The sequence below is a fragment of the Ylistrum balloti genome, unplaced genomic scaffold (assembly GCF_031769215.1).
Source record: "Ylistrum balloti isolate Yb309-2 unplaced genomic scaffold, AGI_CSIRO_Ybal_v1 Utg369790, whole genome shotgun sequence".
Taxonomy (NCBI): Eukaryota; Metazoa; Mollusca; class Bivalvia; order Pectinida; family Pectinidae; genus Ylistrum; species Ylistrum balloti.
Window position 1 is genome coordinate 1212167 of NW_026781974.1, and position 14108 is coordinate 1226274.

Consider the following 14108-nt stretch of genomic DNA (forward strand, 5'->3'; position numbering starts at 1 on the left):
CGTTGTCGCGGTTGTCTCTTTTGGCAAGGCACTTTACACCAATCGATCTAGAAAGCGTGCCTCCCTCTTTTGTTCAGCGATGTGGTCACCAGCTACAATGTAGCTATAAACAACGGATATAAACCAATCAGTTGAGTTGATCATTAAACGTGATTGGTCAAGGCAGGGGGCTAACAACTGTGCACTTAATTAACTCTGTACAGTTAATTATCACTGTCACTTAAACAATCATGAATTTAACTTAATAGTTACAGCCAAGTTTTAATTAAATTATTGTAGATCGCTACTCAGACTGGAATATATTTGTAACAAATGAAAACTCAGTAATCAACTGATGATATAAAGTGGGATTTTATTTTAGCCATGTTGCACCGAAACACTAACTTCTGATGTTCTGCATGTTCTGTATTGTTCGTCAGTACAGTGTTTCGAGGTCACGGATTGACACCAATCTAAACGAATTGTTAGGTCATATTATCTAGGGTTATTGTGAGTTCGCGTTTGGAGACACTTGTTGTCAAGAAAGAAACGGACTGATATGACCTTTAGCTTTATATGAGAAGAAAATGGTCGAAACAGGTGTGTTGTAGGAAGCACTCGCTCTAGAAATATAAATTTGACTTGCCATTCCCGTGTTGTCCGTCTGTACGTTCGATCAGCGTTCAGAGAAGAATCATGTTGGTTTTAATACTTGTCTGTTTTTTCTTGTCTGTAACTGGACGAGAGATTCAGACACGGGACACGGAATGTCTCCCAGAGTTCGGCTGCTTCAGCTCGCACGGACTCGTCCCTGTTCCCCAGGAGCCGGAGAGGGTGAACACGCACATGAGGATTTTTACACGCGCGCACGCGCACAACCCTATCGTAAATTTTGACGTGGATCACTATAGCAGTCAGATTGGACACTTCGCCTCGGCGCTAGACACATCAAAAGAAACGAAAATCGTTATCCATGGTTACCTTAACTCCGGATCAGATTCCTGGGTGGTCCAGATGACCAGCGAACTGCTCAAAAAAGTAAAATTTTTATTAATGACGTAAATTTATTGACATGTCACCAACAGGTACATTTTTAGCTTGTAAAATTGTCCTGGTATGTATCTTTGTAGCCGAGTTGTCATAAAACAACTCTCTTTCGATTTGTGTGACGTCAGATGGTGTGATGTCATCTTAGATATGTTTGTAATATTGGGGTCAGTTCCTTACAGTGACGGTAACACAGTATTGAATGACGTTACACACGAAGTGAAAGCCTTTCACATGGAACACTGCTGATTTCTTCCTCTTTTTATTTAATTGGTATCACGGGGTCATTAGTTATTTAATGCCTCTGCTAGGATTCGAACCCGGACTGTGACTGATTAATTTCACGTTTAGTCGATCCAGCTAAAGGAAAGGTCTCTTTCGACCAGCGGTAAATTGCCGCCAGATGTTTAAAGCAACCCCCACCCCCCACCAAAAAACAGACTTTGGGTTTTTCCATCAGTTGTATTTTGGTGATATTCATTTTTCGCGTTTCTCCATCAGTTGTATTTTGATGATATATTTTTCGCGTAAAATGTTTATTAAATATCGTCTGTTCCCGGCGAAATTATAATTTTTCATTGAAAGATTTTATTCACTTGTGTGTCGTTTGTACATTTTTTTAGGATTTCTGATTTACATTGTCGTTGTTGTTGTTAAGAATGTGTTTTCATTTTAATATCGTGATTTTTCTCCAGGGTGACTTCAACGTGATTGTGGTTGACTGGCAAAGTGGAAGTAAACAGGCGTACGGCCACGCTGTGGGCAATACGTACCTTGTCGGAGCGGAAGTTGCAAAGACGCTGACTTATCTCCATAGCAACCAATCACTTCAGTACAACAAAGTACACATCATTGGCCACAGTCTTGGGGCACAAATAGCCGGACACATCGGATACCGTGTAAAGGGCATTGCCCGTATTTCTGGTACGTAAAACCTCAATGCTATTTATAATGTACCTCAAGTCATTACAGGGTCAAGGTCATCATAGGACAATGAAAATTAAGGGTCACGATCATTGGCTGCTTTCAAGTAAAGCAAAGGCAAAGGGTTAAGGTCGTAGGATCTTCCTCCAAAGGCTTGCAATGTATTCCCGGTAGTAGGGTGCCAACCGCTGTAAAAAGATGGTATAAAACAAAATTGCCCAAAGATAGTAATAAAAACCTGATATACATCGAATGTTTAACTCTTTAAGGTTATGCCATGGTGGGTTGCATTGTGGTTATGCTTTATTTTCGTGGATCTTCTCTTTGATACCATGATGCAACAGAAAAAATGTGACCGGAAGCGACTTATACTTTGCAGGACTAGACCCAGCTGAGCCAGACTTTAAGGGTCAACCTACTGACCGCCGACTTGACTCGTCTGATGCCACCTTCGTCGACATCATCCACACAGATGGGTCAGCTTTCCTTGGAGTTTCGGGTGCGTTTATAAAGCCATGTTTTAACGACGCTGTCTGTATTTCTGCAGTCGAGTGTTCAATATCCGTCATACTTGCTTTCTGGTCACTCAAATAATTTTATTTTTCCGTATCTCTTGATAAAGATTTCAGTAAATCCGGTACAAAGAAACCCGATTCAAAAACACGGATTAGGTTATATGGATGTAATGGCACCATTTTAGACACTTCTTGGTAAGTCGATAGTCAGTGATGCAGATAAAACAATACTTTAACCTTCTTTATGTCGATGATTCAGATGGTTGGTAATACATATAAAACAAATCCTGTTTTGTAACGGTGGTTTATAAAAGTGGGAAGATTTTACGAAGTTAGAAAAAAAATTGAAAAAGACCCTACTTAATTGTAGCATTATAAAATGTTGAAGCAAAGTAATTTTCACGAAAAGGACTTAGTTTTCTATTTAAAAGGGGAAGTTTATTGTAAATATGTTATCAGCACAGCAAAATGTCCCCTGTTCTATCAGTGATGTGGACGGTATGTAACACAGAATGTCCCCCTGTTGTATCAGTGTTGTGGACGGTATATAATGTAACACAGAATGTCCCCTGTTGTGTCAGTGTTGTAGAGGGTATATAATGTAACACACAATGTCCCCCTGTTGTATCAGTGTTGTGGACGGTATATAATGTTACACAGAATGTCCCCTGTTGTATCAGTGTTGTGGACGGTATATAATGTAACACAGAATGTCCCCTGTTGTATCAGTGTTGTGGACGGTATATAATGTAACACAGAATGTCTCCTGTTGTATCAGTGTTGTGGACGGTATATAATGTAATACAGAATGTCCCCTGTTGTGTCAGTGTTGTGGAGGGTATATAATGTAACACAGAATGTCTCCTGTTGTATCAGTGTTGTGGACGGTATATAATGTAACACAGAATGTCCCCTGTTGTATCAGTGTTGTGGACGGTATGTAACACAGAATGTCCCCTGTTGTATCAGTGTTGTGGACGGTATATAATGTAACACAGAATGTCCCCTGTTGTATCAGTGTTGTGGAGGGTATATAATGTAACACAGAATGTCTCCTGTTGTCAGTGTTGTGGATGGTATATAATATAACACAGAACGTCTCCTGTTGTATCAGTGTTGTGGACGGTATATAATGTAACACAGAATGTCCCCTGTTGTATCAGTGTTGTGGAGGGTATATAATGTAACACAGAATGTCTCCTGTTGTCAGTGTTGTGGATGGTATATAATGTAACACAGAACGTCTCCTGTTGTATCAGTGTTTTGGACGGTATATAATGTAACACAGAATGTCCCCCTGTTGTATCAGTGTTATGGACGGTATATAATGTAACACAGAATGTCCCCTGTTGTATCAGTGTTGTGGACGGTATATAATGTAACACAGAATGTCTCCTGTTGTATCAGTGTTGTGGACGGTATGTAACACAGAATGTCCCCTGTTGTATCAGTGTTGTGGACGGTATATAATGTAACACAGAATGTCTCCTGTTGTATCAGTGATGTGGACGGTATATAATGTAACACAGAATGTCCCCTGTTGTATCAGTGTTGTGGACGGTATATAATGTAACACAGAATGTCCCCTGTTGTATCAGTGTTGTGGACGGTATATAATGTAACACAGAATGTCCCCTGTTGTATCAGTGATGTGGACGGTATATAATGTAACACAGAATGTCCCCTGTTGTATCAGTGTTATGGACGGTATATAATGTAACACAGAATGTCCCCTGTTGTATCAGTGATGTGGACGGTATATAATGTAACACAGAATGTCCCCTGTTGTATCAGTGATGTGGACGGTATATAATGTAACACAGAATGTCTCCTGTTGTATCAGTGTTATGGACGGTATGTAACACAGAATGTCCCCTGTTGTATCAGTGTTATGGACGGTATATAATGTAACACAGAATGTCCCCTGTTGTATCAGTGATGTGGACGGTATATAATGTAACACAGAATGTCCCCTGTTGTATCAGTGTTATGGACGGTATATAATGTAACACAGAATGTCCCCTGTTGTATCAGTGATGTGGACGGTATATAATGTAACACAGAATGTCCCCTGTTGTATCAGTGATGTGGACGGTATATAATGTAACACAGAATGTCCCCCTGTTGTATCAGTGTTATGGACGGTATGTAACACAGAATGTCCCCTGTTGTATCAGTGTTATGGACGGTATATAATGTAACACAGAATGTCCTCCGTTGTTGCAGTGTTGTTAATAGTAATACCTTAATACGTTTGTATTTGTCAGAACTTTCACATGTTGTAGGTTACGGTATGATGGACGCTATCGGCCATGTTGACTTTTATCCTAATGGCGGCCAGCATCAGCCAGGATGTAACGAAAAACCCCTTACCAGCGCCATCAGTAACATTCTTCACGGGTCAGTCGGAGGTAAGAAGTAGATTTTATCATATGGTAACAAATCCCTCGATCTTATACAGAATATCCTGATTTTTAAAAAAAGATTTAAACTACATTCCATGGATTCGAAACTCAAATTAATAATTGATATAATTTAGTACAATTACAAGTACACAACATCACTGAAATTTAACAGAGCCAATCAAACAGAAGTAAAAATCTTAAACAGAATATTTTTTTATTTGTTTCTTAAAACTATCAATACAAAACAAATGTTTTGTTGACTCATGATTTGGTTGAAACATATCTGACTCTATATAAACGATAAGAATAGCTTGTACTGGTTTTAAAAAGAGTTCTTCCTGAATGTAGTTTTCTCAAACGGACATTTGAACATGTTGAAAATTGATCCCCGATCCTCCCCATAACTTCAAGGAAGTGAAGTGTTTTTAATTTTTCCAAATTTATTTTTAAGTTTCAGTTCTCTCATGAGATTAAAATTCACCAGTATCCAGAATGCAGTGTCTATACAATTTTCAAAACAGCTACCAATGTGTGTATAGTGGAACATTGTCACAAGGACGTTATTTTAAAAACCTAGCATTTTAATTGATTCGGATATACAACGTACCTATTTCGATATGAGAGTTTTAATTCAACTTTGAACTACACACCGAAGTCTTCAACAAGTTTTCAATTTTTCTCTCCATCTATTTCAATTTTTGTTTGTATCTAAGGGTTTGCCTCAGGGAAAATATACATAGCAACAGTTTTTGAAAAATCGTCTTCCTCTCACTACACATTACCCCATTCATAACCCACCACTCTGTATCTACTCACATTTCAACACATTTATTACAGCAAATAATAATGATTTTATTGTTTATGCATTACATGTATAGTTGCAAGCCATTAATGAAAAGTAGAAATAAGCAAGGGCCTGAATGTGCACCTTGTGGAACCATGAAAGCTACTGCAATCAAATCAGTTGTGCCCGTCCGTGCTGGTTTTTAACGCTGTTGATTTCGTCAAGCTTGATTTTAGTGATTTTCGAGATGACCTTAGCTCCTCGTGTACATTTTGCACGTTTCAGGCGCCGCTGATTCCCTCGCGTGCAGTCACTCTCGAGCAATAAATCTGTTCATCGAATCTATTAACTCACCGTGCAAATTCTATGGTCACGTTTGCTCGTCTGCGTCACAGTTCGACAATGGCGCGTGCCTTGGCTGTCCAACTGGTGGATGTCCAGTGATGGGATACGAGGCTGACCAGACAAGTCAGAGAGGATCTTTCTACCTTAGCACAGCCGGCTCATCGCCATACTGTGGTCAGTATTACTGGATGTGTTTGATAATGTATTTATCAAATATGAGATTTCAACCCTAGTGTAATAGTTTGATATCTAGCACCACATGGACGCAGTAATTTCATTCTATCAAATGGTCAGCGCTGATATATATATATATAAAACATTAACATTCGGGGAATAATACGTTCTGAGATGGCCCCAATTCGGTTACTCATGGGCGGAGATGATCGACTTGTTATTTGTTAAGGCGTCACTTACCCTCCACCTCTGGGTCGCGGTTCGATACCTACCGGTACCTACGGTGGTTTTGTTTTGTTTTTTTTTTTTTTTTTTTATTTTTTGTTTATTATGTTCATTAAATGACTCTGGCTGTTACTTCTGCTGCTGCTTCCTCACTGATTAAGAATAAAACTGAATTGTTAAATCATTATTTCTCTCCATGTCATAAATGAAAACACAGCTGAAGCTATTGTTCGCAGTGCTGGTTTATGTAAATCCCAGAGCGATGGATCAACCCCAGTCCAGGATTATCCCCCTTGTTTCCATATCTGTCTAGTTTGTATAGAAGAAATCTATGTTATAATTTATTAACAGTGATAAATCCACACACCCTTGTAAAATTTAAATGTTGTCCTCATTGTCAAAATATTTGGTCTAGATCTCTAGGTGTCTATTAAAGTTGTGTGGTGCAAGATTTTTCCGGGCGAAGTTGTTGATTTGAGAAATGTTTTATTTCATGTGGTCATGATGTCATATCTTGTATTTTTGTAGAATTTCTTCAGACATTGATGGTATCGCTTTTAGTAGATATTTGCTATTGAGTCTGTTAGTTGTCGTCTCTCATATTTAATATTGAAGTATCAGCTGGAGTGGTTAACATGAAACTGTAATTCTATAGAATACTAATTTCTAGCTCTACTAAGGACTACTGATCGTTATTTTTCTACTGTAAAGATAAAATGTCGTATTTGAGTTAGTTCGAATAGTGACACGGTTCAGAATATACGCTTGATCTTGACGTTTCGAAATTGTAAAAAAAATGGAATTTTCGGGATTAGTACTAGCAGTGTCAGCAGATTATTCACTGCCATTTCTAGAAATAAAAAGAGTACGCTTTGTGTGACTTCTTAACTGAAACACATTTTGCAGCTCACGAATATTCTGTTGAAATCCACGTGTCGTATTTCTCGGGAACAACATACGGGGAACTGCTCGTCACTTTGGTGGGAGACAATGGTAGATCAGAAGAAATCAAGTTTTCTCCGTAAGTAAATATTGATATCAGTTATGCTGCTATCGTATTTGTATTCCTTTTTAATTAATGGTAATGTAACTGTATATTAATGTGTGTTTCTCGCGAAGCTGATAAATGTCTCAGTATTACTACTGACATCTGGAAGAACAGTCTCATTACCTACCGATGGACCAATATGATTTTCATGACTCCTTTTCTCTCTCCTTTGACATGGAATATCGTATGAATACTATCTACAATAAAATAATTAGACAATAAGTGTGGCGAGGGCTTCATTGAGTTTGTATGGGTTGTGCAGACAATTTCTAGAAACATTCTGGCAGTGATTAGACAAAAAGTTGCAGTCTTTCTACGCCTAGAAATAACCGGACACTACTTAAACACTGTTAACTCGGTGTCTGTAATAATATCTTTACTACAACCAATCAGAGCTTGGCTGAAACAGCTAAAAACGGGATCAGTGCTTTTTCTGTTAACACACGATTTGGTGCCGCTTACGTTTTTGCCGTGAATGCTCTGCAACACAACGTTTTTGCAAGTTGTGTGAGTGATGGTGTGTATGTGTGTGTGTGCGTGAGAGTATCTAGCCACGCTGAACGCTGTGTCTGGGTTTTTCAATAACCTTTCTAACAACTGCGATATTAAATGATCGCGGAAATGAATAATGCGCAATGTTAACCAGATTATAGACCGACAATACATTGTATTTTCAATATATATATTTAGACGTAATGAGTACTTCCGTGCTGGTCAGGTGGAGAAGCACGTCATCGCCACAAACATGGATATCGGTCAAGTGACGTCACTGCGCGTGAAGTATGACGAACCTAACCGAGATTCTCACACACACCATACTGCACATACAATCAAACTACACAGCATCCTCGTCCAGTCTACAGAGAACACTAATCAGTAAGTAAACAACAGTATATATATATCTAATGAAGTCGAATGGAAAGCTAACACGTGAACACTAAGGTGGTGTGCTTAGTTTGAAGGTCAAGGTAGTAATGTAAGTTCAAAAATCTTTTTTTTTTATTAAGAAACATGTACTAAGAACGGTATAGAATGTGCATACATCAATATTCAGTACACACGGATGTTTATATTGTTTAATGATGTACATTGCATTCAATTTTTTGTTATGAAGAGTAGCAAGACTCACACGTGTTGTCTCCTATCAGTATTGTAGTTTATTAATTTCCATTGCAAAGATTTATGTTTGTGAACAAGGCATTTGGACACGGTCAATGAACAAGATATTTTTACATGGTGTTGTGTGTTTTGTTAAACACATGAAACACACATTTGTTCAAAATTGTTTTTTTCATGTAGGGTGAAGTTTTGTGGACACGAGAACGGGATACACGCAGACCGAACAATGACTTTGTCATCTCACTGGGGCTGCTAGAGAGCGGAACTCCTTTGTGACGTCACTGTGATTTCTCCAACACTGACGTTATGCCAGGCTGTATACAGAGTCTCCGATCACGTCTGCAATTTTAATTATTCTTAAATGATAATTTCTGCTATTTTGGTTTGGTTATGAATCATGAATAAACTTTTTTTGTTTAAAAACTCCAACATCAGTCTCCTTATAACATTACCTAGATATAATAGGACAGTCGGTCTTTTCTTCTTTGGAAGATTTCCGTTATATATCTATACGTTAGCAACTTCATCTGTCGGAAACACGTAGGACGTGCATGTATTCAAGTACACGACAGTTCGGCTATACAATACTAATGTTACCACGTCGGTGATTGTTCACAAACCAACACTCAGCGATCGCTTTGTTGTCATGCCTTAGTCAAGTGTTCACCTCGCTTATCAATAATCTTTTAATTAAAAATTTCTGATAAATTTGACCTTATAAGTCATTCTACAACAGACAATATTTTTGTCCTGTATTCCCTTATCTCAATATAGTTTTCACTGGGAAAAAAAACTATTGTACGTTCAGTGATTTTACTAAAGCATTAGATTCTGTAAGGAGAGTCGGTCTGCGGCAAAAGCCTCAAATATGCAAAATTACTGGAAGTTATTTACAAGTTATACGATAATACCAAACCAGAAATGGACGTGAACAGTCGGGTTTGTTCGATTGTGAGATCGGGGTAAAACAGGTTGGAAATTTATCGCCATTTTTGTTTCTAATTTATCGAAATGATTTAGAAACGTATCTTGATGAGAAAAATGTAAATTTTATTGAAAAAATAAATAAACTTTGTATTGACGAGATTGGAATGTACCTCGAACTGTTCGTTATCTTACATGCTGATGACACCGTTCTGGTATCAGAAACACCAGATGGTTTACAATTAGCATTAGACGAATTTTAACAATACTGTAATACTTGAAAGTTAATGATTAATTCAAGAAAAACTAAAGTGTTCATTTGCTCGAAAGGGAAATATACAAGAACTCCCCATTTCACATTATGTAACATGGAATTAGATATATTTGAAGAGTACACATATCTAGGTGTTTTATTTAACTTCAACTGTAGCTTTTTAAAGCAAGGAAAACAGTTATTGAACAAGCACAGAAATTAGTTTTTGCAGTCTACAAGAAATTAAGAAACATATCACTACCAATTGATTTACAATTGAAAATATTTTATTCAGTAAGCATGCCATTTTTCCTGTATTCATCAGAAATATGGGGGTTTGAAAATATGATTATTATAGGAAAAATCCATGCGCCATTTTGTAAAAATATACTTAACGTAAGAAAAACCACAGCTAATTTCTTTGTTTATAGGGAACTGGGAAGATATCCACTAGACATTGAAATACGATGTAGCATAAAAGTATTCTGGTATAAGCTGATTACCACTAAGAAGTTATCAAGTATTATCTATAAGTTAATGTATACGTTACAAGAAAATGGAACCATGTCAGTTAAATGACTCACAAATGTTAAAGATATATTCCAAACTGACCTGAATTATGTCTGATAACAAAATTGTGAAATGGTTTAATGGTCGATCTTCTTAACTCCTCTAGACGGCAGACATATTCCATTTTTAAGACAAAATTTGAACAAGAAAAATATTTCATTAAGAGTAATACTTAAGATAAGAACATAATTGTGAAAGTTTCGTTCTTCAAATATGCATTTACCTTCAGAAACAGGAATATGGTTAGGTACTCCTCGTCAAGAGAGAGCCTGTACTTTAGTTAATTCCGACATTGGAGATGAATTTCACTATTTATTTAATTGCCAAAATGAATCAGTAAAACGTATAAGGGAGAAATATAAACAAAATTTTATTTCACTTATCCAAGTCAAATTAAAATGCAATGCTTGTTTGATATATTTATTGTAAAAATCTTCACAAAAAATTGTAGATTTATAAAAAAAAAAAGATAAATTATTGATTTAATTGCTGTACCCTGTTGTGCTCTTTCTCTTTGCAATTATGCAAAAATGAATTATCATTATTTATAGAAGTTGTTGTAATTTTTGTACTTATTATCACACACCATGTATCATGATAATTATATGTGTGTGATCTCTTATTAAACACGTTAATGTGTCAGAATGATTAGATAAAACCTTGAACCCTTACAACCTGATCACACTATTTCCGTCGTGCTGGGCGTTGGTACTATTGTGTGCTATTGGTGCTATCTCTTTATGTTTGTCGAAACAAGATTCTTTTATTCACCCATTAAGATACAAGGCAAATAAAAAATGGCGAGCAATTTTCTCCTGCTTTCAATCGGATATTTAATGTGAACATTTGAGATATTTCATTTCCATTTTTACACATGATTTGATATCAGTTTACATACCATATAACACCTTGAATATTTTACCTGTTGTATTGCTATTAAGGATATTTTCTTAAGTGTTTTACGGTTCACATTACTTTTGAAAACAGTGTACCTTTTCTTAGCGTCGTAAAATTCTTTTCGTTTCATGTGAAATTCACGTGTGATCCAGGGCTGATCGTCCCCTGACTTATGAATGTTTTACTTGCATAAGCCTTTTTTTTTATCACAAGACCTTTTTCGTCGTTCCTCTTAAACATATCACTTATATTAGTAATTAACTCATTTACAGTGGACTTTGCTATTTCTTGGGGGATTACTTCATGCTCTCAATTTCCGTATCTAATTTTATTTGCCCACTTGCAATTATTTTCAGTAAAAGAAATTTCTTCTTTATTTACAAACAGCCAATTATGACATTCAATATAAAACTCGCAGAGTGTGACCACTATAACAAATCGATTCCTGTAGTTGTAGAGTGTGACCACTATAACAAATCGATTCCTGTAGTTGTAGAGTGTGGCCACTATAACAAATCGATTCCTGTAGTTGTAGAGTGTGGCCACTATAACAAATCGATTCCTGTAGTTGTAGAGAGTGGCCACTATAACAAATCGATTCCTGTAGTTGTAGAGTGTGGCCACTATAACAAATCGATTCCTGTAGTTGTAGAGTGTGGCCACTATAACATATCGATTCCTGTAGTTGTAGAGTGTGGCCACTATAACAAATCGATTCCTGTAGTTGTAGAGTGTGGCCACTATAACAAATCGATTCCTGTAGTTGTAGAGTGTGGCCACTATAACAAATCGATTCCTGTAGTTGTAGAGTGTGGCCACTATAACAAATCGATTCCTGTAGTTGTAGAGTGTGGCCACTATAACAAATCGATTCCTGTAGTTGTAGTGTGTGGCCACTATAACAAATCGATTCCTGTAGTTGTAGAGTGTGGCCACTATAACAAATCGATTCCTGTAGTTGTAGAGTGTGGCCACTATAACAAATCGATTCCTGTAGTTGTAGAGTATGACCACTATAACAAATCGATTCCTTTAGTTGTAGAATGAGACTTCTATCACAAATTGATACCTCCGGTTGTAGAGTGTGACCTCTATGACAAATTGATACCTCCCGTTGTAGAGTGTGACCTCTATAACAAACAGGTTCTTCCAGTTGTATATGGTGACCTCTATAACAAACAGGTTCTTCCAGTTGTAGAGTGTGACCTCTATAACATACAGGTTCTCCGGTTGTAGAGTGTGACCTCTATAACAAATTGACACCCCCGGTTGTAGAGTGTGACCTCTATAACAAATTGATACATCCCGTTGTAGAGTGTAACCCCTATAACAAATACATCCCTCCCGTTGTAGAGTGTGACTTCTATAAGAAATACATCCCCCCGTTGTAGAGTGTGACTTCTATAACAAATATATCCTTCTCGTTGTATATAGTGACCTCTATAACAAACACGTTCTTCCAGTTGTAGAGTGTGACCTCTATAACAAACACGTTCTTCCAGTTGTAGAGTGTGACCTCTATAACAAACACGTTCTTCCAGTTGTAGAGTGTGACTTCTATAACAAACACGTTCTTCCAGTTGTAGAGTGTGACCTCTATAACAAATATATCCCTCCCGTTGTAGAGTGTGACTTCTATAACAAATATATCCTTCTCGTTGTATATAGTGACCTCTATAACAAACACGTTCTTCCAGTTGTAGAGTGTGACCTCTATAACAAACACGTTCTTCCAGTTGTAGAGTGTGACCTCTATAACAAACAGGTTCTTCCAGTTGTAGAGTGTGACCTCTATAACAAACACGTTCTTCCAGTTGTCCAGTTGTAGAGTGTGACCTCTATAACAAACACGTTCTTCCAGTTGTAGAGTGTGACTTCTATAACAAATATATCCTTCTCGTTGTATATAGTGACCTCTATAACAAACACGTTCTTCCGGTTGTAGAGTGTGACCTCTATAACAAACAGGTTCTTCCAGTTGTAGAGTGTGACCTCTATAACAAACACGTTCTTCCAGTTGTAGAGTGTGACTTCTATAACAAATATATCCTTCTCGTTGTATATAGTGACCTCTATAACAAACACGTTCTTCCGGTTGTAGAGTGTGACTTCTATAACAAACACGTTCTTCCAGTTGTAGAGTGTGACTTCTATAACAAATATATCCCTCCCGTTATAGAGTGTGATTTCTATAACAAATATATCCTTCTCGTTGTATATAGTGACCTCTATAACAAACTCGTTCTTCCAGTTGTAGAGTGTGACTTCTATAACAAACACGTTCTTCCAGTTGTAGAGTGTGACCTCTATAACAAACACGTTCTTCCAGTTGTAGAGTGTGACTTCTATAACAAACACGTTCTTCCAGTTGTAGAGTGTGACCTCTATAACAAACACGTTCTTCCAGTTGTAGAGTGTGACCTCTATAACAAACACGTTCTTCCAGTTGTAGAGTGTGACCTCTATAACATACAGGTTCCTCCGGTTGTAGAGTGTGACCTCTATAACAAACACGTTCTTCCAGTTGTAGAGTGTGACCTCTATAACAAACACGTTCTTCCAGTTGTAGAGTGTGACCTCTATAACAAACACGTTCTTCCAGTTGTAGAGTGTGACCTCTATAACAAACACGTTCTTCCAGTTGTAGAGTGTGACCTCTATAACAAACACGTTCTTCCAGTTGTAGAGTGTGACCTCTATAACAAACACGTTCTTCCAGTTGTAGAGTGTGACCTCTATAACATACAGGTTCTTCCAGTTGTAGAGTGTGACTTCTATAATAAATTCACTCTCGTTTGTTTCTATTTTCACGATAGAAAGAAAATACAAGAAGTTCAATTTCGTGAATTTTGATGCATTAGTTGATTCGGCGAATATAAGCAATTACACACTACAACCA

General features: G+C 37.3%; 1 protein-coding gene across 1 annotated transcript; it reads left to right on the forward strand.

Moving 5' to 3' along the window:
- The first annotated feature begins 675 nt into the window (after window positions 1–675).
- Window positions 676–8893, forward strand: LOC132544336 (inactive pancreatic lipase-related protein 1-like). The gene is made up of 8 exons (XM_060207919.1): window positions 676–1017; window positions 1722–1950; window positions 2330–2449; window positions 4751–4876; window positions 5940–6173; window positions 7305–7419; window positions 8137–8322; window positions 8746–8893. The coding sequence occupies exons 1-8, from the start codon at window positions 676–678 to the stop codon at window positions 8819–8821; spliced, it is 1428 nt and encodes a 475-aa protein (XP_060063902.1). The 3' UTR covers window positions 8822–8893.
- The last annotated feature ends 5215 nt before the right edge of the window (window positions 8894–14108 follow it).